Source organism: Haliotis asinina, chromosome 3, assembly GCF_037392515.1.
Source record: "Haliotis asinina isolate JCU_RB_2024 chromosome 3, JCU_Hal_asi_v2, whole genome shotgun sequence".
Classification (NCBI taxonomy): Eukaryota; Metazoa; Mollusca; class Gastropoda; order Lepetellida; family Haliotidae; genus Haliotis; species Haliotis asinina.
Window position 1 is genome coordinate 28,673,727 of NC_090282.1, and position 27,984 is coordinate 28,701,710.

General features: G+C 41.0%; 3 protein-coding genes across 5 annotated transcripts; 2 read left to right on the top strand and 1 right to left on the bottom strand.

The window, feature by feature from the left end:
• Window positions 1-1,100: 1,100 nt before the first annotated feature.
• On the top strand, window positions 1,101-6,303 carry LOC137276722 (uncharacterized). The gene is made up of 5 exons (XM_067808351.1): window positions 1,101-1,252; window positions 2,389-2,645; window positions 3,090-3,210; window positions 5,019-5,418; window positions 5,693-6,303. The coding sequence occupies exons 2-5, from the start codon at window positions 2,403-2,405 to the stop codon at window positions 5,871-5,873; spliced, it is 945 nt and encodes a 314-aa protein (XP_067664452.1). The 5' UTR covers window positions 1,101-1,252; window positions 2,389-2,402; the 3' UTR covers window positions 5,874-6,303.
• A 3,230-nt stretch (window positions 6,304-9,533) lies between these two features.
• On the top strand, window positions 9,534-20,974 carry LOC137276723 (uncharacterized). 3 transcript variants are annotated; one of them, XM_067808354.1, is made up of 11 exons: window positions 9,534-9,688; window positions 10,825-11,428; window positions 14,988-15,120; window positions 15,610-15,962; window positions 16,351-16,468; window positions 16,699-16,802; window positions 17,553-17,712; window positions 18,114-18,316; window positions 18,804-18,931; window positions 19,828-19,891; window positions 20,291-20,974. In XM_067808354.1, the coding sequence occupies exons 2-11, from the start codon at window positions 10,868-10,870 to the stop codon at window positions 20,384-20,386; spliced, it is 1,920 nt and encodes a 639-aa protein (XP_067664455.1). In that variant the 5' UTR covers window positions 9,534-9,688; window positions 10,825-10,867; the 3' UTR covers window positions 20,387-20,974. The 3 variants fall into 3 exon arrangements, with proteins under 3 accessions (XP_067664455.1, XP_067664454.1, XP_067664453.1); XM_067808353.1 differs by having other exon boundaries at window positions 9,640-9,745; XM_067808352.1 differs by lacking the exon at window positions 9,534-9,688 and adding an exon at window positions 9,706-9,945.
• A 1,496-nt stretch (window positions 20,975-22,470) lies between these two features.
• On the bottom strand, window positions 22,471-27,936 carry LOC137278812 (acid-sensing ion channel 2-like). The gene is made up of 5 exons (XM_067811321.1): window positions 27,508-27,936; window positions 25,474-25,555; window positions 25,096-25,214; window positions 24,005-24,100; window positions 22,471-23,091 (listed from the first exon to the last, which is right to left on the bottom strand). Exons 1-5 carry the CDS (start codon window positions 27,934-27,936, stop codon window positions 22,471-22,473), a joined length of 1,347 nt encoding a protein of 448 aa, XP_067667422.1.
• Between the last annotated feature and the right edge of the window lie 48 nt (window positions 27,937-27,984).

The following is a 27,984-nucleotide window of genomic DNA, read 5'->3' on the forward strand; positions in this document are numbered from 1 at the left end:
TCAAGGATCACGAATGTTGTGGTGCCCTTAGAGACCATTGTGGGTTTAAGGGCAGCTCAGACGTGAGTAACTCGTTTGCTGAGTCTTTGCTACAAAAATATCCATAAACATGTTCATGAACCAGAAGTCTACGTTCAGTCAGAGTCAATATCCTGTTTTATGGTGTGAGGTTCGCTATATACGTCCCCTGCAGACGCTGAGAGTGATGTATAACTGTCACACGTTAAGATCGCTCGTGTGACGCATGATGGTGCGAAAAGAGGTCATCAGTGGACGATAGCTTTCGGTAGATTCGGAGTCATTTACTCAGTGTACGGAGTGCGTGAACACATTAACGACCCTGGCTCTTCACCAAGCTGGCAGATCCTCTATTAAAGGAAACAGTGAATGGAGAAACATCTTCAGAATCTAGGGTAGTTAAAATACTTTGGTTGACAGAGTAACAAATCAGAACTAAAATATAAAAAAACCCTAAGAGCATTTCTGACTGGGGTTCATTGGGGTACGCCAGACTGTAGTAACGAGGGGCTTCAGGGGCGTCCATCTGTCTGTTATAATGTATGTATGTACGCTTTCATAATTATGTCCACTGCCCTTCATATATCGCGAGGTCAATTGAGGGGTTCACGGATGCCAAACTGTCTAAAATGGATGGAACCAAATAACAATGAAATATGAAACATCGCATCATGATGCCAAAAATGTTGCCATCAACAAAATGGATGTCAGCTGTTTCTTTCCAAATTTAAAATAGTCAGTCAAGCAGTTTATACTTCAACCATATCTGCAGATTATGTTCACTTTGATGTCAGTGTATCCGCTGAGCAAATATGCAAATAACCGGACCCAAACACCTCTTGTCTATCCTTACTAGCAACTGTCCAGTATCCTCATGTTTCTATCTGTAATGTGTTGCTACAAGGGTATTTTTAACTCATTTAGCTCACGAATGATTCATATTTTCCCATAAGGTCGTAAGGTGTAGAGTTATAAACGATGTATGAAAAGCATACAAGGCTTATTTGGCAAAAACCCTGTCACTCTGTCTTTCTCACGCAAATAGCCCACAGGTTATTTACGGGCACGTGACGCGAGGTGACGTCTTTTGTTCTCAAGCATCAAATCACTCTCTCCTGCAAGCCACTGTTGGGGAAGGGCAAACACCTACGTTCCGAAAAGCCTTCAAGAATTCTGGAGAAGTGGGCCGGCACCACTGTATCTCCAACAACCAAGTGATATCTGGCTGGTCCATGTAAGATGAGTTTATTATATTCTATTATATCTTGTAAGGAAAGTGTGGCTGTCGTGAGCTCTATCTAGGAACACAGGCGGACGTAAACTACCAGGCAAAACGACAAATACTTCCTTTCTAAAGTTTAGATTCACTTATAACACTCACTATATGTTACCGATATATACATGGTCACGTCGAAGATTGATTTCTTCAGTAACTTCCAAGAACCAACTGCAAACCTTATGTATATAAATTGCACGAGAATCATGCATCAAACTGCCCACAAACATGTCCGTGAACAACTACGTTTTGGTGTAAAAGTCTGCCAAGAATTTGCCAATTTTCAACGATTATTATCTTTTACCGGACTCATGACAATAGTGTAAGGTTTCCAACGTTACAGATACACGATACATCAATTCATGTGTAAAAAGTACCTTTATTGGGTTTGGAATATTTCTGCAAAATCTAGTTTAGAACATTTGCCAGAAGTAAGTGGCTATATTTACATTGTTGAATGTAAGCTTTTGAATAGAAGTGCAGATTTGTGTTTAATAGTGGAAAAATATAAAGGTACAAAAACTGTCGATTCAACGGTGATGTGTTTGATTCGGACATCACTGTTTCGTTAGGAACTCTAACTTTTCCAGTGTTTCAGATCCTAAAGTCTGTCATTTTAAAGATTATCAAGTATTCGAGTTTGCATATGTTTACTTTTATATGACAGTTTTTGGAAGACGTTGCAAATACAGGTGTACATACATTCATTGTATTTAATTGTATTAATATGCATCGTCTATACTGTTTGCATAATATCTAACAATTTTGGCCATGACAGACTCCGTTTGTTTTTGATAACAGAAGTCCAGACTCGATCGTTTTCAATGGTACTTAATGTCATCTAACATCACATGCCCCAGTGACGCTGACTGCATTTACTTAAATTGGGTAACATTTTTCGAAAAATTACGTAATATTGATAAGATCAGTTTTGTATATTATTTTCCTTTTTGTTTTGTATTTCTAAAGGTGTATTTCCTTCGGTTACGTATCATATTTACTTATTATTTACAAACTGACGATGTAAATTTATATCGAAGAGCACTGAACTGCTACATAATATCATGTACACGTACGGTTTTATTCATTTCCAGAGAATTCACTTAATATGAAGGTAGTGTTCACCGTCTTCGTAGTTGCTGTGATTGCGGTGTGCGACGGCCGTGTTCTGTCCGCACCAAGATTTCCTCAGGATGGTGTTTCCAACCGAGGTTCGGGGACGTCGAGAAACGATCAGATTGGCACCGTGGGTTCCACCCAAAGTTCTCCCCTCTTGGAATACCCTTACCCTCCGGCATGTTACCCCAACGTATGCCCAATGTATACCATCACCCCTGGTTCCTTCAATGAGGTAATACTGGCGACCCATCAGCTTTTCATGCTATGTTTACGTTGATATTATTTCATCCATATCATCAGAACAAAGAGCAATGATTTGAGGGATTTTTATCGTTGACCGTAACAGAAAAAAGACCAATACATTCATTCTTTATACCATTAACCGTAACAGAAGAAAGAGCAGTAATTTGATGCCTTTTTACCATTAACCGTAACAGAAGAAAAAGCAATAAATTGACGCCTTTTACTCTTAGCCGTAACAGAAGAAAGCGCAATAAAGCCATGCTTTTTACCATTGACCATAACAGAGGAGAGAGCAATAATTTGATGCCTCTTTACCATTAATCTTATGACCTATCATTAAAAACAAAGTTCATAGAAAACAGAAATCACCCATATCGATTCATAAGGTTAGCATTGTATTTGGCAAAGAAACATATCTTTCTTTTCCGTTCAGCAATACGAAAGGAGAGAATATCCTGCTGGAAAGTGGCTGAAAACACCTAGAAAACCGTACGATGTTCCACGCATCGAATCCCAGGAGCTCATCGACTACATTGTCAGCGAGAATTCACTGCGTGAGTAACACATGATTCACACACAAGACAACCTTACAACTTCTGAGTTAGAATTGGTCTTCAGTAACCCATGATTGTCGGAAGAGGTGGCTAACGGGTGGAGGGCTCGCTGACGTAGTTGACACATGTCATCTCACCCCAGTTGCATGGATTGATGCTCATGTTCATGTTTATCAGTAGACTGTGTGGTTGATACTCGATTATTTACAGACTGATGCCATATAGTTAAAATATTGGAGAGTGCGTCGTTAAACAACCAACCAACTGTACTGAAAGGCAATGGACGATTCTGATTTTGAATTGAACTTGGTTATTGAACTCCTGGTGTCGTCAGTAATTCTCAGTGATCGATTTATATAAATGTCACAGCTGTTTTGCCTTTTTCGCCCAATTCGACTTGTCAGATTTTGTAGGGGAGCTAGACCTATGTATATATTTGCCCGAGCTGTCTTCACACCAGACAGTTGAAGAATCATAAGTATCAGCCATGGCAGGGAGTTGCAGTTTCACATTGTTCTGTGATAGGAAATGAAAATAAATATATTCGCGAAGTTATTAAAATAATCATGTGAAGCAAACTACATGTACTGATTTCGTATTTACATCATTGCAAAACTGACTTTGATAATGTGTAATTCATGTGAACTGAATGGGGTGAAGGGAATCTGGAAACAATGGACAAGCTGGTGTATTGTGGTGAATATTTGACACTGAAGAAATACTTTCACAACCAGTGGAAATGGTTTCGTCCAATGTACTTGAGTTAACTACCAAATCCACAAATTTACTAAATCTCGGAGTAACTTATTCTTAGCATACTGTGAACCATTACAAGGAACTGATTTTGGCAACATTTTTGGAATATGTAAGACAACAAGATTTTTTTATCAAACAGGGATGATGCCTTTCCAAGTGTTTATCTGAATAAAAGAACACCGACATAGCCCTATAGCCATAAAGACAATGTTATCTTAATTAATCCAAACAGTAACATGCATGGCTATCAGCTTCGAAATTCTTCCAAATATATTGTTAGCAGAACTAATCAGAATCCAAGAGTTCTCGAGTTGTCTACCTGTTTGTGTTATAACATTTAGAAACTTGTGTAGCCCCACACATAGTGGTCTGTACTTGGACTGGGACGGGTAACCCGTATAGCCGGGAAGAGTGGGTAATCAGTTGGACCCGGGTACCCGTTTCAATACCCGTACCCGCTATGATCATGTGACTGATAGATTAAACAACCTATTCTTTCATGATTAAAAGGTTGTATCGTCTTTGAAGATTTAGACATAGTCACTTCTTTTGCATATAATGCGTGGTTAAGATACTGAAAAACTCGAAATTTTAGCCTCCAAGATGAAGAAGATATTGCCATTTCCTGCAAATTTGATGTCATGACTTAACATAACGGGTAGCCAGGTAGGGTAGGGTAACAGGGGGTGGGGTACCCGGGTAGAAAATTTGTACCCGTCCCAACCCTAGTCACCACCTGATCTCATTTAAGTTAGGTGCTTCAATCCTGTTATTAATCCCTTTTCACAATAATGATAAATGTGCCGAAAGTGTTTCCACAACGATTGTACAGTCCAAACTATGTCATAAACATGTATTCATGGATCCTGAAAATTGTGATGAGCCCAGGTGTTGGCGAAATGGTGAATCAATTTTGAAAATTTCCTTCAAATGTCAACCATTAAACTGTTGGAATGTTGTAACGGTGCTCGAACATACCAAATGTATGCATGTACGAAATGTCCAATACCTACATTCACATACAACGGCATCCATTTTGTTTCTTTGTATAGAAACAACTTTGCAATACGCCGTCCCGGTTGTGGTCCAGGTAGACGTCCCTGTCGGCCATGCTGCCGTCTACAAGAGGTTGATGTCCCAGATGTCCTCCGTCGCGATCATAATGCAACAGAAACGAAACGATATAATACAACAACTAACGGAGCTGCGACGGCAACAGCAACATCTGCAGCCCCACCAGCTGATGACGGAGTTGCAGAAGAGGATGCAGCCGATGAAGGAGCAGTACCGGACGCTGACGGCGGGAATCTACAGTGAATTCACCGCCTTCGCCCACGACTACAACATGACGGTGTACCTGTACCTGCACCCAGACTACTATCTGAACCCACCAACACCTACCAACCCTAATGTCACCATTGTGGACTCACCTGGATTCTCCGTCTATGCCAGGTAGGTAGTGCGGGAGGACTATGTCCGTATTTAGTGTAGGGAATATCCGTGGAACTCGTACATTAATCGTTCAGTGATCGGGGTAACAGCAGCTGCCACATTGTATCATTGTACCCACCTTACTTTGATGATGATGATGAATATGGTCGTATTTCGTTCTTTAGTTGGTCCACATACCTACGCATTCATTCATTCATTCATTCATTCATTCGTTCATTCATTCATTCATTCATTCATTCATTCATTCATTTCACTTGATAAATTACATTTGCAGAGGCTACATGGACGCGAACGCAGCCTCATCCTACGACATAGCCCTCAACGTCTCTTCATCCGCCAACGTTGAATTCAACAGCTACTACTTCATCGACTATTTACAACGCTACAATGGCTACAACAGATTTTTCTATCACGAGGTCTGGCTTAGCACTGATCCCAATAAGCGAATCCTGTGAACAAAGACACTGCTCTGAAGCTCGGGGTGATGAGATACCCACGTGTCTCGTTATCTAAATACTTCAGCGTGGACAATGAGTGAGTGAGCGAGTTGGGTTTCACGCCGATCTGAACATCATTTGGTTTATATCACGGCGTGTCGGCTTATATGTGGGACAAATACCGAAAGCAATGTCAGTCTGAGATGCTTACTGCTTCTGTGAAAGCAATGTCTATAGATTGGCGAACTTTGATTTCTGACTGGCAAAAGTAATCCCTCTTTACACTTGAAACTGAGGCGCACCATTCCTCTGTTTCACCATGTCACCTAAGGTCAAGGACAAGACTTGGGTCATGCCTATTTCAAGTCCTACATCCCCAGTCTGCAGGGTGTTGCATCCATGATTCGTAGCATGTATCCTTGCGCGTTTATTAAAAACTACACTATAATCATTGTGTTTGATCTTTTTGTGAAGGTATTGCTGATCAATATTATTTTGTCATTGTCGTTCTCATGACGAAAGAGTCGGGTTGAAAAATTATCTTTAGAATTAACTCTTAGTGCCATGTTATTGTCTTCTCAAGGGGTAGAGTCATTATACTGTCAACACAAAGCGGCCTTTCGTTGTTCATTTAACAGGTAGTGTCATTGTATTGTTCTGTCAACACAGAGTGGCGATATATAAAACAATATTATGCCACTACCTGTTAAGTGGACAATATATCGTCACTCTGTTTTGAGAGAACAATATGATGCCACAATTTGTTAAGTGAACAATATTTAGCTACTCTGTGTTGTCCTCCCGATAGGTAATGGTCACAGAATGTCAATCTATTGTCCACTTCAAAGGTAGTGGCATTGTATTGTTCTTTCAACACAGAATGCCCAAATGCTATCCTCTGTGATGAGAGAACAATATAATGCCACAATTTGTTAAGTGAACAATATTTAGCTACTCTGTGTTGTCCTCCTGATAGGTAATGGTCACAGAATGTCAATCTATTGTCCACTTCAAAGGTAGTGGCATTGTATTGTTCTTTCAACACAGAATGCCCAAATGCTATCCTCTGTGATGAGAGAACAATATAATGCCACAATTTGTTAAGTGAACAATATTTAACTACTCTGTGTTGTCCTCCTGATAGGTAATGGTCACAGAATGTCAATCTATTGTCCACTTCAAAGGTAGTGGCATTGTATTGTTCTTTCAACACAGAATGCCCAAATGCTATCCTCTGTGATGAGAGAACAATATAATGGCACAATTTGTTAAGTGAACAATATTTAGCCACTCTGTGTTGTCCTCCTGATAGGTAATGGCCACAGAATGTCAATCTATTGTCCACTTCAAAGGTAGTGGCATTGTATTGTTCTTTCAACACAGAATGCCCAAATGCTATCCTCTGTGATGAGAGAACAATATAATGCCACAATTTGTTAAGTGAACAATATTTAGCTACTCTGTGTTGTCCTGATAGGTAATGGCCACATTGTCCTTTGAACAGGTGAGGCGGTTGGGTAGTCAAGTGGTTAAAGCATTTGCCCATATCGCCGTAGACCCAGGTTTGAATTATCACATATGTACATTAAGTGAAGCTCATTTCTGATGCATACCGCAGTGAAACAGCTAAAGCTGCATAAAACTAGACCCAGTCAGTCAGTCAATCAATCTTATCAGGTAGTTGCATTATATTGTCCTCTTAACAGATAGTGGTATTTTATTGTTCTCCCAACACAGTGCGGCTTTATTGTCCACGTAATATATCGTGGCACTTTATCGTCTTCTCAAAACATGCTGATATCTTATTATCCATTGAACACAGTGACATTTTATTGCCCTCAATTGCATCAAACGTACCTGTCAGCACAAAGTGGTATTGTATTGTCCACTTAACATTTAGTAGAATTTCATTGTCCCGTCAACACACTTCGGTGGCATTATGTAACCCAAAACTTAAGAAGGACGTTACAGTTAAAGTGGACTAAACTCAGCAGATTTCATTCAAGTCCTTCAAATACCAGTATCTGCCTGTTCAGGGGGACAATAACGGAATCGCAAGTATTCCGTTACTTTTCCCAGGTTTCTTCCCAAGTTTTGCGATGCAAGGTTAGTCAAAAAACCTGGGAATAAAAAAAGGAACACTTGTGATTTCATGTGATCCCTTACTTTTATTCCTCAGTATATTTATCGGGTCCACTTGGAGTTACTGTCATATTTCTAGTGCCCATTTATCAGTTTCAATATCTCCAACCAGGCAGACATTGACACGTTTGTTTCAGTGCATCTTCACTCCCTTAAGTCCACCTATGTACAGGCCAGCTCTTACAACAAATCGCTTTAAACTGATGTATGATTTTTGGAACATGGTGTGTAATCTAAGGTGTGACTTAAACAACAATGTTAATCGATCATGGACATTTGACTGCGTGTCGAAATACTTCATGTGGAGTCAATATGAGTTGATACCAGATCACATGCTATGGTGATTCATGGTGACACTCTGGCACACGTTCAAACATGCAAGCCGTGTACAAGGAAGGGGTATTGTCAAATAGGGTTAATGAGCCGCGGCGAGCCACAGTCTCGTCCATATGTTCTCGATTGCTTAATTGTTGAACTGACAGACTGTCTGACGCACTGACTCACTCTCTCACTTACCTACCTACCTACCTACCTACCTACCTACCCACCTACATACATACATACATACATACATACCCACCCATCCACCCACTCACTCACTCACTCACTCACTCACTCAAAAATCTACCTTCCTACTGCTGCCTACTCACTCACTCACCTACCAACCGGCCCATGCTTACTTACTTACTTACTTACTTACACTTAAATGTTGGCTGGCTGACGCACTGACTCACTCTCTCACTTACCTACCTACCTACCTACCTACCTACCTACCTACCTCCCTCCCTCCCTCCCTCCCTCCCTACCTACCTACCTACATACCCACCCATCCACCCACTCACTCACTCACTCACAAATCTACCTTCCTACTCCTGCCTACTCCCTCACTCACCTACCAACCTGCCCATGCTTGCTTGCTTACTTACTTACTTACTTACTTACTTACTTACTTACACTTAAATGTTGGCCCTTTGTCAACACTATAGTTTCTTGAATACATTTCAGAACTGATTAAACAGGCATACACTTGAAAACACAGTCAATATTTGCATGTGCAGTATGTTTCTTACAACAATCTGTTCTGTATTGATCACCCGATAACACCCCAGTGACACCCCTATCAATAGTATATTCATCTAACCAAGTGCACCCATGTACGGTTAGAGCACCCATGTTACCGGAGCCTTTATCACACCGTACAGGTCGTCGTGGGCGACTTCAGGTAACCAGCAATACACACAGTACTGAATGAAGTATGAATGTTTAAGAATGCATACAAGAAAAATCCTGTTGCATGAGTGAGTGTTGGTGTAGTCATGTAAACTACTCGTATGAACTAGTCCGTATTGTCATCTTATATCATTTTCCTATTTTTGTTGCATGCTATATGTACACCCCAGCTATAATACACTTTACCATTACAAGCTAAATATTGAAAAAAAATAAAATAAATTTAACAATTGTAAAATACTGAATTAGATTCAGCGTCGTGTTCATGATGCAGGTGTATTGGGATATGTGATCGATTATTTGCAGCAATAACCTGATTTGAAAAGGGACAGAAAAAAAATCCTCGAAATAGATCCGGCCTTGCGTGATAAGACGCGAACAAGAGAAACAACCCCTTCGAACTAACCACGTAGAACCAGATTGTAGCTATGTGTTGCTAACTAGGATTTACCTGCGGAAAGGTATGTTTACCTCAACCGAGGACAATTTATGGCTGTGGGATACTTCCTGTCCTGCAGGTACTTGCTGGCTGGTATTACTACCCTTTGTGTATATCCGATATTCGCACTGATTGGGTAATATCTATAAGGGCTGGAGAATTATCAGATATAACAGTTACACACTGAATAATAGAACTGTTAACTATATATTCATGTTTGGACAGCATACATGATCACTCTTTGCTCTGGTGATGTGTTTCCGAACTGTGTCTTACAAGGTGAGTGCCATTATCATTTTGAGAGCTGATTTTAATGTTCAGGTGACAGCGTCCTGGTTTGAAATACACATATAAAGCGCCATACAAGTGCTTTGGACCAACTAGCGGATCGTTGTGTAACGCTTCACAAAGCAATATTCCAGCTTTATGGAGGTTAATTGTTTATAATGGCGTCTGGACCAGACAATCCAGTGATGTTTTTGGTTTGGTTTGTTGTTTTACGCCGCACTCAGCAATATTTCAGTTATATGACTTTGACGGTCTATACAATCGAGTATCGACCAGACAATCTAGTTCAACAGAATGAGCATCAGACTACGCAACTTGGATACGAGGACAGGTGTCAACCAAGTCAGAGAGCCTGACCCCTCGATTCCGTTAGTCGCCTCTCATGACAGTCATAGGTTATTAAAGACTAATTCTAACATGATCTTCTCGAGTTGGACCTTACCTACTCACCGAGAAGATCTCTTTGACCTCATTGTATCTTGTATGCCAGGACATGTTCTTTTTCAGTGTATTATATGCTATTAATGTAGAAACCGTTTCTTTCTGTAAAATATGTCCTTTCAGAGACTAGATGTTAGTCTAAGGTAGAATGGTGAATAACAGAATCACAGACATCCGGGATTTGCCTCCACAATCAAAGGACTGAGCGATCGCACTAGATATTTACGAGACATACCTTTTGTCCTATCACTTTGAAATTAGGCACGCACAAAGCCGTAGTGACCAAAATACAAATTTATCATTTTCCTTACTGTTATCACACTGATTCACTGTTAAGAAAGTGACTTGTTCCTAGTTTGAGGCAGATAGAACGAATAAGGTTCATCGTCATAAAACTTCTTCATCTACTGAAACTGCTGTTTATTTCAGGTACTCTTAGCAACTGACTCATAGAGGGTCCTCGTTAGTCACCATGAGAAGGTCATCGAAAGTCGCTAATGGCCCCGGCCAAACGGGCGCAGTGGGTGGGCAAGGAGGGTCGGTCGTCCTCCAGAAAACAGGCCGGAAGATCCTCACAGAGGAAGAACAGCTTCAACACGACATCAAATTCCACCCAGAACTCCAATCAGCGCTTGAAGGATTCGACGAGTTTCTCAAACTTCTTGACGCTAAGAAGAAGGACAAAGGACAGTTGTTTGAATCCTTGAGAACGAACATTAGTAAAGCCTTTGAAACATATACAACCGACAGCACACGGTGTATCCTGGGGAACTATCTGGCAGTGAAAGGGTTCGCGAAACGTATGTATGATCTGTATGAATTTGCTATTGGAACGATTGATATCCTCACGTCCGATTTCATCCACAAGCATCAGAATGCTATCGAGGTGAAGCTGGTGATGGAGATGAGAAAGTGCCTGTGGACGGCCACAGACAACAGTTGGTCTCTTGGAGAGAAGGTTTCCCAGACGGGATTGTTCAAGTACCTCCTCGCCGACGTAAAGGCCATCGGGAAGACTCTTCCAGTTATATCGGTAACCTTTTCTATTGACATAGTCACAGGCCAGTTCATGTGTGGTTAGGGGTACGTGTGGTTTGGTTGGCTAAGAAGTCGGAATCTGTTGTACAAAGTTGCTTCCTATCGGTATATCAGAAATCTATCATGGTTATCAGTTCGAATCCCGCTTCAAGTTGATTTTCTTTCAGCTTTTGCAGCACCATACTCATGCTTGTGTGTTTCATCAATGCCTTCTGGCTTCCTCCCTCATTAGAGAGACAAACCTGGGTGAGTGAGTGAATGAGGTTAGTTTTACGCCGCACACAGCAATATTCCAGCTATATGGTGGCGGTCTGAAAATATTCGAGTTTCCATCAGACCATCCAGTGATGAACAACATGAGCATCGATCTGCGCGATTGGGAACTGATGACATGTGTCGACCAAGTCAGCGAGCCTGACCTCCCGATCCCGTAAATCGCCTCCTATGACAAGTATAGTTGCCTTTAATGGCAAGACAAGACAAGACAAAGACATATATCGTACTCAGGCCAATATGCAAGCAATACAAGTATTTTATCAGCACATGTTACAGACATTTCACGAAAGAAATTGCAGTTCAGATAAGGTATTGCTTCTAAGGATAACAACATGTTTTACAAAGAGGGCAAGATAACGTATTACATTTTCATTTTTGGAGGATAGAATGGAAACAAAAGCAGCTGAGGGATATTTTAAGAGGTACTAATGCTGGATATATATTTTTCTTAAATCAGCATAATGTGGGCATACAAAAGCAAAGTGAATGGCCGAGTTACATAATGGACATATCCTTAAACATCTCTCTACTGAATGTCGTCTGCCCTTATTTACTGATAAGTCTAATAACCTCAACCAAAAATCTGATATTTCTACATGTCAAAAACAGATAGAGTAGTCCTGTTTGAATTAAGCTCTTGAGTGATCTACAACTGATATCTTGAACTATTGTCGAGACAGGAATGCCTTTCTTGATGATACATTCTAACTAATTGTTCTCGAAATTGTTTAACCAATATTTTAACCAACATCTTATTTGTGAATTTATAAATATCGGATATCTATCACATTCTCCATGAACCATGCAAGTTGATGTTGCTTGCTCTACATATAAAAATCTTTTATACGCTAAAAGGTAATTTCTCTAGACAATCCTGACGTTGAAATCCCCAAATTTCAGATCCATTGAGCATGATGGGTTGGATTTGTTCATCAAACAACTTAAAAATATATTTTCAGGCTTAAAATTCCAAAGTTCAGGGAAGCTGAAGCCTTATTACCACGTGATTTCAGAACATACTAGTCCAAGATAGGTATATTGATTGACAATAGATAAATTTGTGGATTCCACAAGCCACGGTGGCTGAGAGGGTTGGATTCCACAAGCCACGGTGGCTGAGAGGGTTAGATTCAACAAGTCATGGTGGCTGAAAGGTGCCTTACTCTGAGAGTGTGGGTTCGAATCTAGTGTGGGGTTGAACCCCAAGAAGTACTAGCATCGGGACAGACAGGACTCCCAAATATAGCACTTACACGATCGATGCATTGCAATCAAAGCTGATCTTTTCGGATACTGCCTAGAGGATTTCGTGTTAAAAGTACATACACATGATACACAAGCATAATAAAGACATCTTTTAAAGATTAAAAACGTCTGGGATGAACGGTGCGGTTATTGCGGTTCCTCGTGTTAAGAATGTTGTACAGTTGCAATAACTTCATCATATGAGTCCTGTCTCACATGCGTGACTTTCACTGACTTGCCAAGCTTGTTTCCGGGATATATAGGGCACCTGTCAATCATCCAAGACAAGTGTGTCACGTATGTGATTTATTATGTTATTCGATTTGTCTCGAGAGGTATGATACATGCAAAACGTGTACATGTTCTAGGTCAAGTCTGTCTGGTAAATGTATTTATATAAATACAGCAAAGTGTAAAACACAGATAAAATAAAAGATTATCTGTATACATATTATGTATACCATCATTACTATTTGTAGACGTAAACCAGGTAAAATGACAATAGGTCCTACGTTCTGCGTCTTTGCTGTCCATATATATAAACATATAATATGTAGATTAAGAAAACTATGGAATACTGTAAGGGACATTCTCGCGATCCCGACCTTTGGAAACAAGCGAGAATGTCCCTTACAGTAATCCATAGAAAGCAGAAAGTAGAGACATTAATCGTGTACCTTTTACGGTGACGGCTTAATGATATGAACAATATAACTGAATGCTTCTCCTGCCACTTTGCTCCCTGAGTCATCTTAACATCCCCAACGGAGATTAGCATTGAAGATTCATCTTCTAATATGCCTTAGACAAGACGTAAAGCCATAAAAAAGTTGACAGATGACATTTTAGTTGTTCATTCTGGTAGACTTTTCTTGTCTTCAGTGAGAAGACATGGGTATTAACTATGAAACATTCAGGCCACACTTAAGGTTTCCGGATTTTGATACATTTGGTTGGTCGGTCAGGATTAACTGCAATATACAGATTTTTTGTAATCTGTTTTAAGTTTGATTTGAGGTGATAATGTATAAAAATCCAGTGTAGGTCCTTGTAAAATTATATATCTCAAATTTTACAGCGGCTTTTCATTGTCATACTTTTGTCAGTGCGATCTCCATCGTCGGATTGAACCGTCTTGTCCTTTGCGGTATTTCATTGAATTTTCGTCATTATATTATCTTTCGACTAACCGTTAACCGAACAAACACAAGTGAGGCTAACCACAGGATTATATGTGTAAGTGCGTTTATCCCCCTCTGTCAACCACGACTTCATCCACCACGTGAATTTTTCATACCTGTCGCAGTTAGGTTTGAACTTTGACCCTTAAATTCCTTACTGATAAATGCAGTTACTTAGTTTTACGAAGTTTATCTGACATCTTCGTGTTCCCGAAATTTAATCCTTTAATAACTATGGCACGTTCTCACGTTCTTCATCAGGGACTGTCAGAAGCAACCATGACATGACGGTCAGGCTTTAGGTTGTCGACAGTCAGCAGGGTCATATAAGGTCATTGCGTACATATGTAATTAAAGGGCTAAGGCAGAATATCATCAATATATTATTTGTGGATTAAGCTACTGGATTGAATGCAATCATTAGGCCTCAACGCAAGATGCTAATCAAATGAATACCTTTTATTATGTTTAAATCTTCAGTAACCCATGCTTGTCATTAGGGGCGACTAAGGGGACCGGGTGGTCAGGCTCGCTGACTTGGTTGACACATGTCCTCGTATCCCAGTTGCATAGATCGATGCTCATGTTGTTGATCACAGGACTGTCTGTTCCATAGTTGATAATTTACAGGAGGGCGACGTATAGCTGGACTACTGCTGACTGCGGCATGGAACAACAACCCACCAACTACAGGATCTTGCATTGCAAACCCTGACATGAATGGTTATATGATGTTACTGTCGGGACTGGCAATATTTACAGTGAAGATAGTTTCTCTGTTTCCTCGACAGACACATGACCACAACCGCCATTTAGATTGATGCTCTTCTGGATGTACGTTGTTTGTCCTAGGATGATGATATTGCCTTTGACACCGCTATTGGCATCATGTACAACTGTGCCCAGAACCACGTGACCAGACAGAAGTATAGAGAGCTGAATGCCGTTGACACACTCCTGCCCTTCCTTAAAGCTAAGTCCACAAGTAAGTGTGTCCAGACATGGAGTGTCCTGTGTCCTTGTTAACAGTGTACGGGATACAATTAAATTGTAATTTAAAACTGAAAGACTCTTAGTTAATTTTATTTTGTCTATGTTTCGAAAAAATAATCTTTAAGTTTGGTTTGAAGTAATATTTTTAAAAGATCAAGAGGCATAGTACATATGATGCAATCATGAAATTATCGGAGAAGAAAAGTTTCCCTTGCCATCAGTCTATTTTATTAACCTACTACGACTTCACGTTTTTGAAGAGAAAACACCACAGTCAACGTATAGATTTCCAAGTCAAAGCCCTACAATGGCGCGTAATAATGTTACAATGGAAAACACGGAACTGTTCACAGCAATGGCTTTTTGTTTTCAAAAGATCGTTGAACCTAGGGTGTTCATGATGCTGACATCATTCGTTATGACAGATATTACACCTACCTTCAAAGCATGTGTGTGGTTATCTATAGTTTATGTTTGGCAGAAGTGAAACTTACGACCCTACTGGTGTTAACCCACATCGTGGACGAAGTCAAGAACAAAGCCCTATCAGCAGACGTCACCGTGTTCGACTTCCTCATCGACATGATCAAGAAGGCGTGGGAAGATGTCCACCATCGCTGTGTCCAGGGGACCACTTTCTTCAGCGCCCGAGAACTGCTTAACGGCCTGACAGCATTGGCCAAGAATGATGACAACAAGCGACTATTGATGGAAAAGGGGGTTTTGAAAACCCTGAAATCAATCCTTAAAGGAGGAACAGAGGTTGAGCAAGAGGAGGCCCTAGGGTGTATCAGAGAACTTTCATTTAATGACGAAAATAAAAGCATTCTCAACGTAAGGATATCTCTGGGTGGGACAAATTTGGAAATATGGCCATGGTACATTAGAACAAAAAAATAATCAAATCCATAAACGTAGTACGTTACATGTACTATGAATATAAAAGCATAGGTTATAATTATAAGAGTCCAAGTTTGTATCAACAACAACCATCGTTGTCTGTGATTGCGAAGAGGCAATAATTGTTGCAGTGTGTGAAGAGAGTTATATTTGGGTAATACGTACACGACAATAGTATTTACAGACTTTGAAACAACTTGGAACAAACTTTGGCGTCTTTGGCTCCCATTTTGGCTCGCCCCAATCGTACACAAATCATTGGAATAATAGGGGAAGAATGGTTCTCTTTCACATGATTATTAAAACTGATATAATACTGCAGGCTGACGAAGGTGTGATGGATGTACTCAAGGAGAAAGAAAACTCCGGTAACGCACAAATCGCCAAGGCTGCCCAGTTTACTCGATGGGGCCTGGCCACCAAGAAAGTTGCGGACTCGAGTAAGTGTTGTTTTATTACAGTGACGGGCTGTGAGTAAACCATTTGCATATAACTTGAACCTTACTTTTGACAAGATTTGATCTGACAGTCAATGCTGGGACAAATGCTCCTCTGAAGAATGACATGAACATTATTCATCAAAACAAAGTATGTGTCATCTCTTTAATGAATAATGTATTAAAACTCATTTTGATTATATTTTGATTGTGATGTTTCTGTTACATTTCAGATTTAAAGCGAAGACAATCAGGATTGTCAATGACCTCAAAACAACCCAAATCTGGCCACGTGATGTTGAGTTACTCTTGGCACAACCAGAAGACGGTGATAGAGGTATGTCAGATGTGTAATGATATATAATGACTTATTGAATATTATTCATTATGCACAGTTGTTTCTCATGTTCACAATTGATACCTTTCAGCAAGCGTCGCCAAGACTATCTGGCCATAACGTTTAAGTGCTTCTGATTTTTTTTAACGCCACTGTGTTTTTAGTCCAGGTGAATTGAATTCTTTGGTCTCGGGGTCATGGTCTCATCTCCTGGGACTTTGCTTCAAATGAGACTCTGGTCCGCTGTTACATCTGGTTGTCAGGGCCAGATCTTCCGAAGCTCTCTTAGAGCTAAGATAGTCGTAAGTCAATGTTTATGCAAGGCACTTACGACCATCTAATTCTATACAGGAGAGCTTCGAATACCTAGGTTCAGAACATTAGAAGCAGATACCTCTTATGGCATCGCTCTTATGGCATTCGATAGCTCCCAAGGAAACCATTTGGAATAAAGCCTGACAGATGTAGGTGTTCGTGAAGGGTTTTTCTAACGACACATAAGAGAAACCCGTGGTCGTATTTTTCATTGACCGATACTAGAAACCTGTGGTTATATATACAGGCTACGACGGTATCGCTTTTTCCTCTGTCATGTTGCTGTGGATCGGCTGGACCAGGGCTCATTTTGTCAAATTCTTTCCAAATTAAAAAGACCTGTACGTCCAATATATTTCATAACAATTATTTGTCGTTTTAGATCACTTACGGTACAATATATTTTTGGTTCATGCTTGAGTGAATTTTATACAGGTCTATGACAAACTGAAGAGTGAAGGATTCCGGCTCTGGATTGACATCGATGACATGGCAGGCAGCACACTAGGGGCGATGGCGAACGCCGTGGAGAAGGCCAGCGCTGTTATTTTATTTATATCGGAGTCATATTTTGAATCACAGAATTGCAGGCAAGGTCAGTGACACTTTATAAAGCCACGGTATAACTGGCTGCTTATGAGGCTCATGGGACTTTGCAGACCGACACACAGACAGGCAGGCAGACAGGCAGATAGTGAGCCATGCATGCATGCATCACTGGTTTGTCTGGAATACACTCGGTTATTTACCATCTACCACCACACAGCTGGGGCTTCATACCACACCATGCTGTCAAACCACGAGTTACCCACCCTTCTCGAATTCCATGAATACTAAATGTCAGTCATACACTATAGAAACTCTCCATGGCATAATGGAGAAAATACTTTTTAAAAAGCACCACTAATACGTTGTACTTGCGATATTCACATATACAAAGAATTACTATTTACTTAATATTGTAACCACAAAGTTCTGATACCACACTGGTTTCAGAGGCCGAGTACACGTACAAGTTGAAGAAGACGATGGTACCAGTGCTGCTACAGGGGAATTACCAACCAACTGGCTGGCTGGGGATCATGATTGGAACGAAGCTGTATTTTGACATGAGTCCTGGAAAAGACTTTGGCGCCAAGCTGAAAGAACTCGTTAGAGAACTTGGCCAAAATGGTCGAATAACAGAGGAGGAGGAAAAGGTAGAATTATATGCTGCACAGCTTTATTATTCCATTCACTGTAAATACTAATGGGTTCATGCTTGAGTGAATTTGATTTTTCAAGGAGGTACAATCATGTTGGTGTGGGCGTAATCATTCTATAACAGATGTATCCATGATGGTGGGTTTGCTGGATTTGTGGAGGCATGCCATAGGAGACATATGAGAATATGTTGATTTATACTGATGGGTTTATGGTAGAGAGGATTGGTGCATGTTTGGGTTCATGGTAGAGTGGTTGGGTACATGGTAGAGAGGATTGGTATGGTAGGGTGGATGGATTCATGGTAGAGTGTTTGGGTTCATGGTAGAGCGGGTGCATTTGTGGTAGAATATATGGGTTCAGGGTGGAGCGGATGGATTTGTGGTAGAATAGATGGTTTCATGGAAGAGCGGACTGGGTTGGGTTTTTGTAGGGTGGAGTTGTTCATGATAGGATGGATGGGTTTCGACCGACATGTTTCAGTTGCTGGATGTGACCGATGCGGCCCCAAAATCTCTCAGTACAGTCGCCGCTCGCGGTGGAGGTGACAGGGTGCCTGGGTGGACCAACAAAGATGTCATTGAGTGGTTGAAGAACATCGGCATGTACCAGTAAGTCTCAAGTGACGCCAAATGATGGTAGCGCCATTGCGTCTGTTTCATGTTTCAACGATGTTCGTCCCTTAGAGATAGCAAATAATGTGATTATACGACGCCTCTTTGGATAGACTCCAAGTTGTCCCGGGACTACACTTGTCCTCTTTTGTCCTGAAAGAGTTGTCTTATTTGGACATTTAATACAGTTTCTTGACGATAAAACAAATCAAAATAGAGTTAGAAACATTTACCCCCGATTATCACCAAGATAAACTTCCACACAAAGTTTATGGATGTCGATGACCGTCATATTGAAAGCTTTAGAATGTAATGTGTGCCCTTATGTATACTCGAGTTAGCTGCAAGTATCACAGTCGTGTGAATAGTATGGCATATATTGTAATCTAAGTATTCCCAATAATACTAAATGCACAATGTGTCCCTCTTTCCTGAAAGGGAGGTGCTACATATGTTTGTCTGTCATACAGTGAACTCTCCCTCTTTCCTGAAAGGGAGGTGCTACATATGTTTGTCTGTCATACAGTGAACTCTCCCTCTTTCCTGAAAGGGAGGTGCTACATATGTTTGTCTGTCATACAGTGAACTCTCCCTCTTTCCTGAAAGGGAGGTGCTACATATGTTTGTCTGTCATACAGTGAACTCTTAACAAACACATGAAGTGCTTTCAGCTTATACGTTTTTTCAGTAATAGTTTTCTAGAAACGTTATCCGTACATTGTCTATATTTAATATCAAGGCAATCAGCTGGACTTTTTGTTTGGTATCCCATTGTTCAACCTACTCTTCACCAGGTGGTCCTAGCAATTGAGCCTGCTGTAGGATAGTGCAGGGTGTTCATCTTTTGTAGTAGAGACTAATAGAGAATCTAATCATGTTTTTCCTGACCACAGATGTTCTTCCCTAAGGTCCCTGACCGGCGAGGAGCTGATGTTCCTCCAGCATCTGTTAAACAAGGTATGTATGAACGGCAGTCATGTCGAACAGTAAGATGTGACACAGGTTGTATATATATGGGACGAGGTAGGATTTACTAAGAGGGAACATACGGGTATAAGATGGAATGACAAGGTCTGGTATATGTATGTATGTATGTATGTATGTATGTATGTATGTATGTATGTATGTATGTATGTATGTATGTATGTATGTATGTATGTATGTATGTATGTATGTATGTATGTATGTATGTATGTATGTATGTATGTATGTATGTATGTATGTATGTATGTATGTATGTATGTATGTATGTATGTATGTATGTATGTATGTATGTATGTATGTATGTATGCAGATAGATACAGCAGACTGTTTGCAAATATGGCCAGGTGTTTTAGGCTTAGTGCTATGTTTCAGGCTCCGGAGTTCTACTACAGCTACTTGGAGAGAAACATGAAGCTGAAATCACTGAAGGAGCTAATGACGTTCTCAAACGCCCTTGCAATGCTTTGAGAGATTGGGAGATGTTGATAGTACTGGATAGCTCGGAAGATCCGCTCCTTCCTTACACAGGATGTTTATTTTATTCATAAATACTACTTGAAATGTGTTACAGAACACTCGCAAATGGACGGTGTTGCAATACCTAGAATCCTTGACCCACTCACTGGAGTTGATGTCTTAAACATATAGTTGTAGAAGTGGATTGTTAGACGTAATTGTAGGTGTGTAATATCTTGTAATTCCTTGATATCACACAAGCTAAAGCACTCTCTCTCTTTCTCTCTCTCTCTCTTTCTTTCTCTCTCACACACACACGTGTCGATCACACGCCGCCAACACACACACACAGTCACTTACTCACAGACTCACACAAACAACCGGGCAGGCACATATTGTATATACATATATTATACATTTATTTATGTGAACTATTTCACTGTGATAAATTCATGAAACAGTCCCAACAGGTGACTCGGAATGGGAAGTTATGACATCCATCAGTCTACTTCGGTTTGGTTTCTCATACTTCAGTACATCTGTATTGGAAGATTCTGTGTGAACGCCAGTTTAAAATACAATACTTACCAATGTGGTCAATGATTATCTTATTGATTTATATATACGTACCTAATATAAAACGTGAGACCAGTCTGGATTATCCAACGGAAACATTTCCGTAGACTTAAAAGACAGAAATCAGGGTGACAAGCATATGAATGAATCTTTAATAATCACTAATGACATCAGGCTTAGTATCTACCCGTTCAGTAGCAACCAATACTTTGTCACGATTTGGACTAAAAATATATATATGTTTACTTTGATTTCTATAGTGCGTATGTGTCCCATAAGTGATTTGTACGGCTGTATCGGTCTATACGAGAATGGGTTTGTACATCCTAACGTGAGGTGAAGGAGCGTTTGTCTTCACGTTCAAGATACTTGCTCAGAGACCTGCATGCATGTGCGAGTGGGTGGGTGGTTACTCTACACAGATGCCGGATGGTGGTACAACCCCTCTTACTGGTAGTACAACTCATATGACGTCATGCATGTGCGTGTGACTGGTAGTGCAACCCCTCTGACATACAAGAGTGACTGGTAGTGCAACCCCTCTGAGTGACTGGTAGTGCCAGGCCCTAATGTTCAGTTTATAAGAAGTAAAGTTGAAGTAGTTTCAGTCTTTTTTTAAATAATAGACAAAAAACATAAAACCTAGATCAAGTAAACAGAAACAGAGATAACAGGGGCGTATAACTCTAAATCAAAGTGAACGAATCTGGTACTTCCTGTATTTTGCGCTGCGCATTTATCAACGGAAGTCGGTTACTGAACAATCGGTAGTCTATTCTACCTCCATTAGTTGTTGTCGGAGACTCCACAATTGCAGTCCATCGATAGTTCGATAAATCGTTGCAGCACTAGTAATTATGGCATAAGCCAATATAAACTGTACTACCCATTTTCAATATAATTCATTTCTCAAAGTGTGAAGTTTCTTTGTGTGTTCACTATATTAGTGTATTGTGAAATACTTCTGTAGCTATTCAGCAACCTGCACACATTACAGTCATCCATTATATTTCCTTTCCGGTCATGGATTTTGTAGATTGTTGCGTATTACACATGTGAGGAAAGCAGACCGTATGTCTTAATTAATGTAAACACAACTGTCACATGAGTACTGAGGAAGTATCATCTTGGTACATCAGCACTGAGGAGGTATCGTCTTGTCACACGTGCTCTCAGGAGGTATCGTCTTGTCATACGAGTACTACTCTGGTCGGGTGGCCGGGTCCACGGCTTACAAGCTTGGAACAATATATCTGAAGTATGGAATACACCGATTATCAAATTGTCATTCATCTGTAATACCACGTCTCGTGGGAGGCACTGAGAAGAGTTGCTTCCCTTGAGTACGCCAGAAACCTGATAACAGTGGGTCTAAATCTCGAGTATGTTTCTACGTTTGTTCCCGCATATAAGCTCCAAACTCGTGACTAACTTGAAAAACATAGCAGACCTAAGTCAATTAGTGCTTTCGCCACGCATCAGTTTTAACATAGCTGGAATACACAGTACACTGCCATTATTCATGAAAGTGTCTCTTTGTCAGTCAGTTTGGGCTCAGCGTTACCATCTGTCACCATCGTCTTGGCGGACCGATATGTCCTAAGACGTCTCACAGTGTAGTCACACAGCTCTACAACAGTAACAATAGTCGCGCCAACGATGAGTCCGAGAGCGCCACCTATATTACAGAAGAGGTCAAGGACTGGGTAGCTGTATCGCTTCCTGATGTAGGGGTAATACATCGATGAGTGGTATACTTCCACAGACACAAAGTTCCGTCTCATATAATCAACCGTGCCGTAAGTTTCGTTAGCCATCGTTGATAGATATTCGTCTGTCAATCTCAGACTAGACGAGGTCTTTAAAGAAAATGTGTTGTAGGAACAGGTTTGTGGACAGTTGGATTCGCAGTCTGGCCGAGAATGAAGGTATTCCTGCGTTTTGGGGTAGATGCAATAGGCAATAACGTCCGAGTCGCACAATTTCGCATTACCAGGCATGTAGGCTTCACGACAGGAACACGCATCTACGATGTAGTCGGTAAAGCATTCTGTACGGCAAGCTTCACGGGAATATTTGCCCGGGTAATACTTCAACTCCTGGGAGCCACAGTTCGCCAGACCATCCGGAGCATCAATTTCCTGACAAAGAAAGCATATAGATTACATACATCTGAACAAGAAAGCTCTATTTTGAGTCGTGAGCACGAATGTCCCAGTCTGCTAATGGAGGTGAGATGAAGCTGTGAGCGAATGTTTGAAATATATATTTCCTGCGTAATAATCTCACCAATGAGAGTTGTATTCTTGACAGAAACGGAAACTGTCGATGTTTACCGAGACCAGTCGCTTGTTCAATGCAGAGGGTAGTGCGAATGCGAGGGTCAGCGGTCACATATTAAATGCAGTTTGACAAATTGAATACGATGGACAGAAAGGTAACAGAATGACCTATAAATTCAACACATTTTGTTGTTGTTTTTGTTGTTGTTGTTGTTGTGAGAAACGTGAGTAAGTAGTCGGGGCGCCCTGTTTTCGATCAGGTTCCAACATCAGGATTGTCAGCCGAGTGTATTTCATGTAACGAGTGTGGCGGTAACATTTTTAAAAATATTTATTTCTTCACCGAAATTAAAATGTTAAAATATATGTTAATCATAGCTTATTACTAACAAGTGTATATATTTTCTTTAAAAAAAAATAAATGTACAATGATTCGAACCAACGTGATTGGAAACCTGTTTCAACCTGGTTATGTTTCTAGGTTTCTCAGCACTAAACACTTCAGGCCAGCCTGGGGCTTGCATCAGCTCTGGTCTTCATCGCTTATCACAAGCTCCTTCCTTGTTTGTTTGTTGTTTAATGCCACACTCAACAGATTCCAGTTATTTGGTGGCGGTGTGTAACTTTCCCAGTCTGGACCAGACAATCCAACGACTGATAGTATGGGCATCAATCCACGCAATTAGGAAACGATAGCAAGTGTCAACTTAGTCAGAGTGACCACCCGACCCCGTTAGCTGCCTCCTATGTAACCCTCACTCTACTGCCCTACCTGCACCTCAAGGCCAAACAAGTACTGTGAACCAGGCGAGACCGCCATGCCAGTCTCCGCAATGACCGGGGGAATATCGGCCGAATGAATTGTAATCTGTACGAAAGAACAAGGGTTTATGAAGACATTTATCACAACGAGGTATCACTACCAGCATGAGGTACTGATCTCACACACAATATGTAACTTCAACCGTGGGTGAGTTACAATCATATCTTGTTGTGTACTTTGATCTGAGTTAGTCATACAACGCACATTTATACGCATGTGATATTCCTCTTCTTCCGTAATCTCCTACGACACTTTTAATTTTCAATTGACAACAGAGATATGTATGCTTTATAATTACATATTTTACTTGAATCACAACAGAGTACCAATTTTGTTGATTCTAGTCTTTATGTCTCTGTACGAAGGTATTGAGAAACATGTTTTTATCACCCACTTTTACGTGGTCCAAACAAAACCAAAGTCATAACTTAGTGGTAAGTGTTTTACCTTTGATTCCCAAGTTATACGATTACATTCATCAAATGATTTACGTAATAAATATATTGTTTTGGATATCTTAGCATTGCTAACAATTTTAACCAAAACGTAGTCAATTGTTTAATATGGTAATCAATAAACAGACCATATCTACTACAATCACCCAGAGCATCATCATTTGAGATATAATATCCAACATAATTTAATGTGAAAACGTTCAACATATTCGATTTTGGAAACTCCGCATATGTCACTGGAATAAAATAAAAATGGGTTTATCTGTGTGTCTAAAATAAACGCAAAACAGTTGGAGAATATTCTTTCACTTACACTGTAGGTGTTTAACTGAAAATGCGCATGGGATACGATAACATCTGTCAACGAAGTCAGCGAGCCTGACCACCCGATTCCGTTAATCGCCTTTTATGACAAGCTGGGTTGGTGAATATCAATTTAACCTGCATCTTCACGGTTCTGTATGTGGAACATCTATCTACGCATTCTATGCGTCAGTTGTAATTTAAATCAAATGAATCATTTTTAGTTAGTTGTTACGATCGTGCTATTGTGGATTGTCTTGTAGGGCGTTTATTCTTGCCTACCATGAAACCCTCGCCTTCGGTGTTCTGACGACTCCGGGTAAACTCCTCTGCTCCCACCCACAAAGCAAGTTTCAACCCATACTGTCTCCCCGAGTTCCGTATGAATGTTTTTCCATTTGCTGAAAGAAAAAAAAGGTTTGACTTTATTTTGTGCACATTTTCTGTCCCTACCTCACAACGGCTACAGCTGCTGATGAAATATTTGTCAGCCAGATTAATTTACAGTATTAAATTTGCAGTTTCATTATGACAAGTAACTCAAAGTGTTTCAGAGAGGTTATATTAAGGTACTGAATTATTCTTAAAGAGATAATCATGGCTATCACATTATTGCCATGGACTTCATTGTTACAACACCAAAGGTACATCTCTACTCACCATTGAATGTAAAGCATAGCCCACTGTCAGTCACCGAATGCGTGAAGTTTTCGGGCCAACATTCTTCCTCCCCCCAAATGCACTGACGTGTATAAAAAAGGTGGAATAATTATGTACGAACAACGAATCGAGTCAATCAACGGTGTAAGATCCTACCAGTAAAGATCTGTTTATGAGACTCAGGGCAGTTTCATCAACACTTGTATAACCTGGCAGGTTTCACGGACTATTGATTCATGAATAAATGACTGGCCATTACATGTAGATGGCCCAGGTGCTAAATAGTTGATCGTTTGTGTTTGTATGTTTATTTGTTGTGTAACGCTGCTCTTGTATCAGTTTCCGACTATATGGCGAAGCGATCTGTAAGGGTATGTTTACACCGAGATGCAACCTGCATGTCTGAGAACTGGCTGCGACTAGCGATCGCTCTGGTCGCTTTTTGGGTCGTAGCCCCTGGTGTTACTCACTGGCGAACTTGCGCCGAACGGCGCCGACCAGGTCGAGACCTAAGCCACAGCATTGCGACTTGAGTACGACTGACTTGCGACCTCAGTACGAGCAGTAAGTTCGTTTCTGCGACTAGTTGCGATCGTTGCGACACCATGCGCGTTTATTTCGACTCCAGTACGACGATGAACACCTTTTGGGAGACCGCATTGAGACCAATGCGGCTTCTCCAAGACGCCAGTTGTGAATTTTAGCAAGTGCGCTCCCATGTTCGTATAGAAAGGAGCGCCTGCGATCATCTTGTCACCTTGATCACCTTATCCTTCGTCTCCTGCCAGGCACCGGAAACACTCAGAAAAAGATGGATACTCAGTCTAGGGATATCGTCTTGGTCCTTGTACTGCAGACTGAAGCCGAAGTAAAATTGAATTATTAACTGCGTCTTGGCAATAATCAGACAACGTGAAAGAAGAAGGCCAGGCCGCCAAATGTGGGTCGGAAACAGGAGAAACAGGGACACTGTCAGTGCTACCACCTTCTCAAGAGGTTGAGGCACCCCGCATCGGCTGAAGAATTACATGAGGATACCCTTGGAGTTCTTTTAATGAAAGTTTGGAGAGAAGAGGGATCAGTATCACAGGAAAAGGGAAACAAACCCACCTTGGAAGTAGGGTTGAAACTGTCACTCACTGAATTCGAACGTACAAAAGCTGCTACTCCATCGTTCTCTTGGTCCTTGTGAATTACAAGATCCTGTGTGCGGAGACTGGAGGTCTTGGCCACCAATCAGACGCAATGGATTTTAATGAGTCGGATCTGAAAGGCCACTTGGAGGCCGGAACAGTTGGTCTCCCTCCTGAACGTATTGAACAAACTGACGCTGACGCAGATGGTCAACCAACGAACCCGCCATACTTGACACTGACCGATCTTCTTCTGACGATTGTGGTAGCTGTCCATCTCAGTATGGCTGTCAACTTGTTTTTATAGGCTGCCATCGGTCGCTGAGGGATCCCATTGCGCTCGTAATAAACTCGCCACAGCTCGGCGAATGGTTAACTTGACATGAGGAAAGGAACCGCGCGGCGAGCGCCTTACGAGTAAATAAGAGCTTCATGCGAGTTTATTGAGACTTGTGCCATTGTACTGCGACCGATTTCGCGACCTCACTGTGAGTTGGACCGATCATAGGAGTGGGGAACCATTCACTACAGGCGTCAAACACTAACACGACCGATGGAGAGTGATCGCGATGCTTTCGCGATGACCAAGACCCCTTCACTACTCCCCAGTGCTACTCTACGACTTTTTGCGAGGGAGTGCGATCGAGGGCTATTTCCGATCGTAGATCGGTCGCGCACCCGGTGTAAACATGGCAAATAATCGAGTCAATCAGGCACTCCAGTGATCAACATCATGAGCATCAGTCGATAAAATCTGCGTCAACCACTTCAGTGAACCTGATCACTCTTACAAATTTTCGTGCATCAAAACTGAACAATGAAATATATGTAAAACTAAGTGATAACAGTCCATTCCATTCATTTAAACAGTCAACCTAAAGGTACAGTAACTACATCTTACCCACAGTAAAGAGTCGTAGACGTTGTGGCCAAATTCCATGTAATACTTATTGACATTTATGGATGGTACCTCTGAAGAACTGTCGTCGTCTTGGAAGTCATAGCTAAGCGCATCCGTGAGGTCTTCAGTGAGTCCATACGTGTCTAACACCGATCTTTTAGCTATGTTCGTGTTACATACGGTTACAGCCGGGAAAGGTAGCGTCTGACCCAACTTGACATCGACGTGGACGTTGACGGGACGTGACAGAAACAGCTGCATCTGTTTCATGATGTTGAAGGCGGTGAACGCAAGTCCCCCACATATAACGAGAAACCAGAACAGACGTCTTAGGACACCGGAAGTTGCGTCAGTCACCCGCTGTAGGCCTTGCATATTTACATGGGAAGCAAGTTCCGGTTTGGAAACCAGGCTAGGTTGCAAATTCATTTCTCGTGTTTAAGCCAAATGTTAATAGTTTTCTCCTAAATAGCCACT

Bases quoted from the DNA above. Each gene is read 5' to 3' on its own strand.
- LOC137276722 (XM_067808351.1), top strand. From the start codon at position 2,403: ATGAAGGTAGTGTTCACCGTCTTCGTAGTTGCTGTGATTGCGGTGTGC. The intron at 2,646-3,089 runs GTAATACTGGCG...TTTTCCGTTCAG, and splicing joins CCCCTGGTTCCTTCAATGAG to CAATACGAAAGGAGAGAATA. The intron at 3,211-5,018 runs GTGAGTAACACA...TTCTTTGTATAG, and splicing joins TGTCAGCGAGAATTCACTGC to AAACAACTTTGCAATACGCC.
- LOC137276723 (XM_067808354.1), top strand. From the start codon at position 10,868: ATGAGAAGGTCATCGAAAGTCGCTAATGGCCCCGGCCAAACGGGCGCA. The intron at 17,713-18,113 runs GTCAGTGACACT...CACTGGTTTCAG, and splicing joins ATCACAGAATTGCAGGCAAG to AGGCCGAGTACACGTACAAG. The intron at 18,932-19,827 runs GTAAGTCTCAAG...TCCTGACCACAG, and splicing joins AAGAACATCGGCATGTACCA to ATGTTCTTCCCTAAGGTCCC.
- LOC137278812 (XM_067811321.1), bottom strand. From the start codon at position 27,936: ATGAATTTGCAACCTAGCCTGGTTTCCAAACCGGAACTTGCTTCCCAT. The intron at 25,215-25,473 runs GTGAGTAGAGAT...TTTTTCTTTCAG, and splicing joins GCTATGCTTTACATTCAATG to CAAATGGAAAAACATTCATA. The intron at 23,092-24,004 runs GTAGGGCAGTAG...TTTCTTTGTCAG, and splicing joins TGTTTGGCCTTGAGGTGCAG to GAAATTGATGCTCCGGATGG.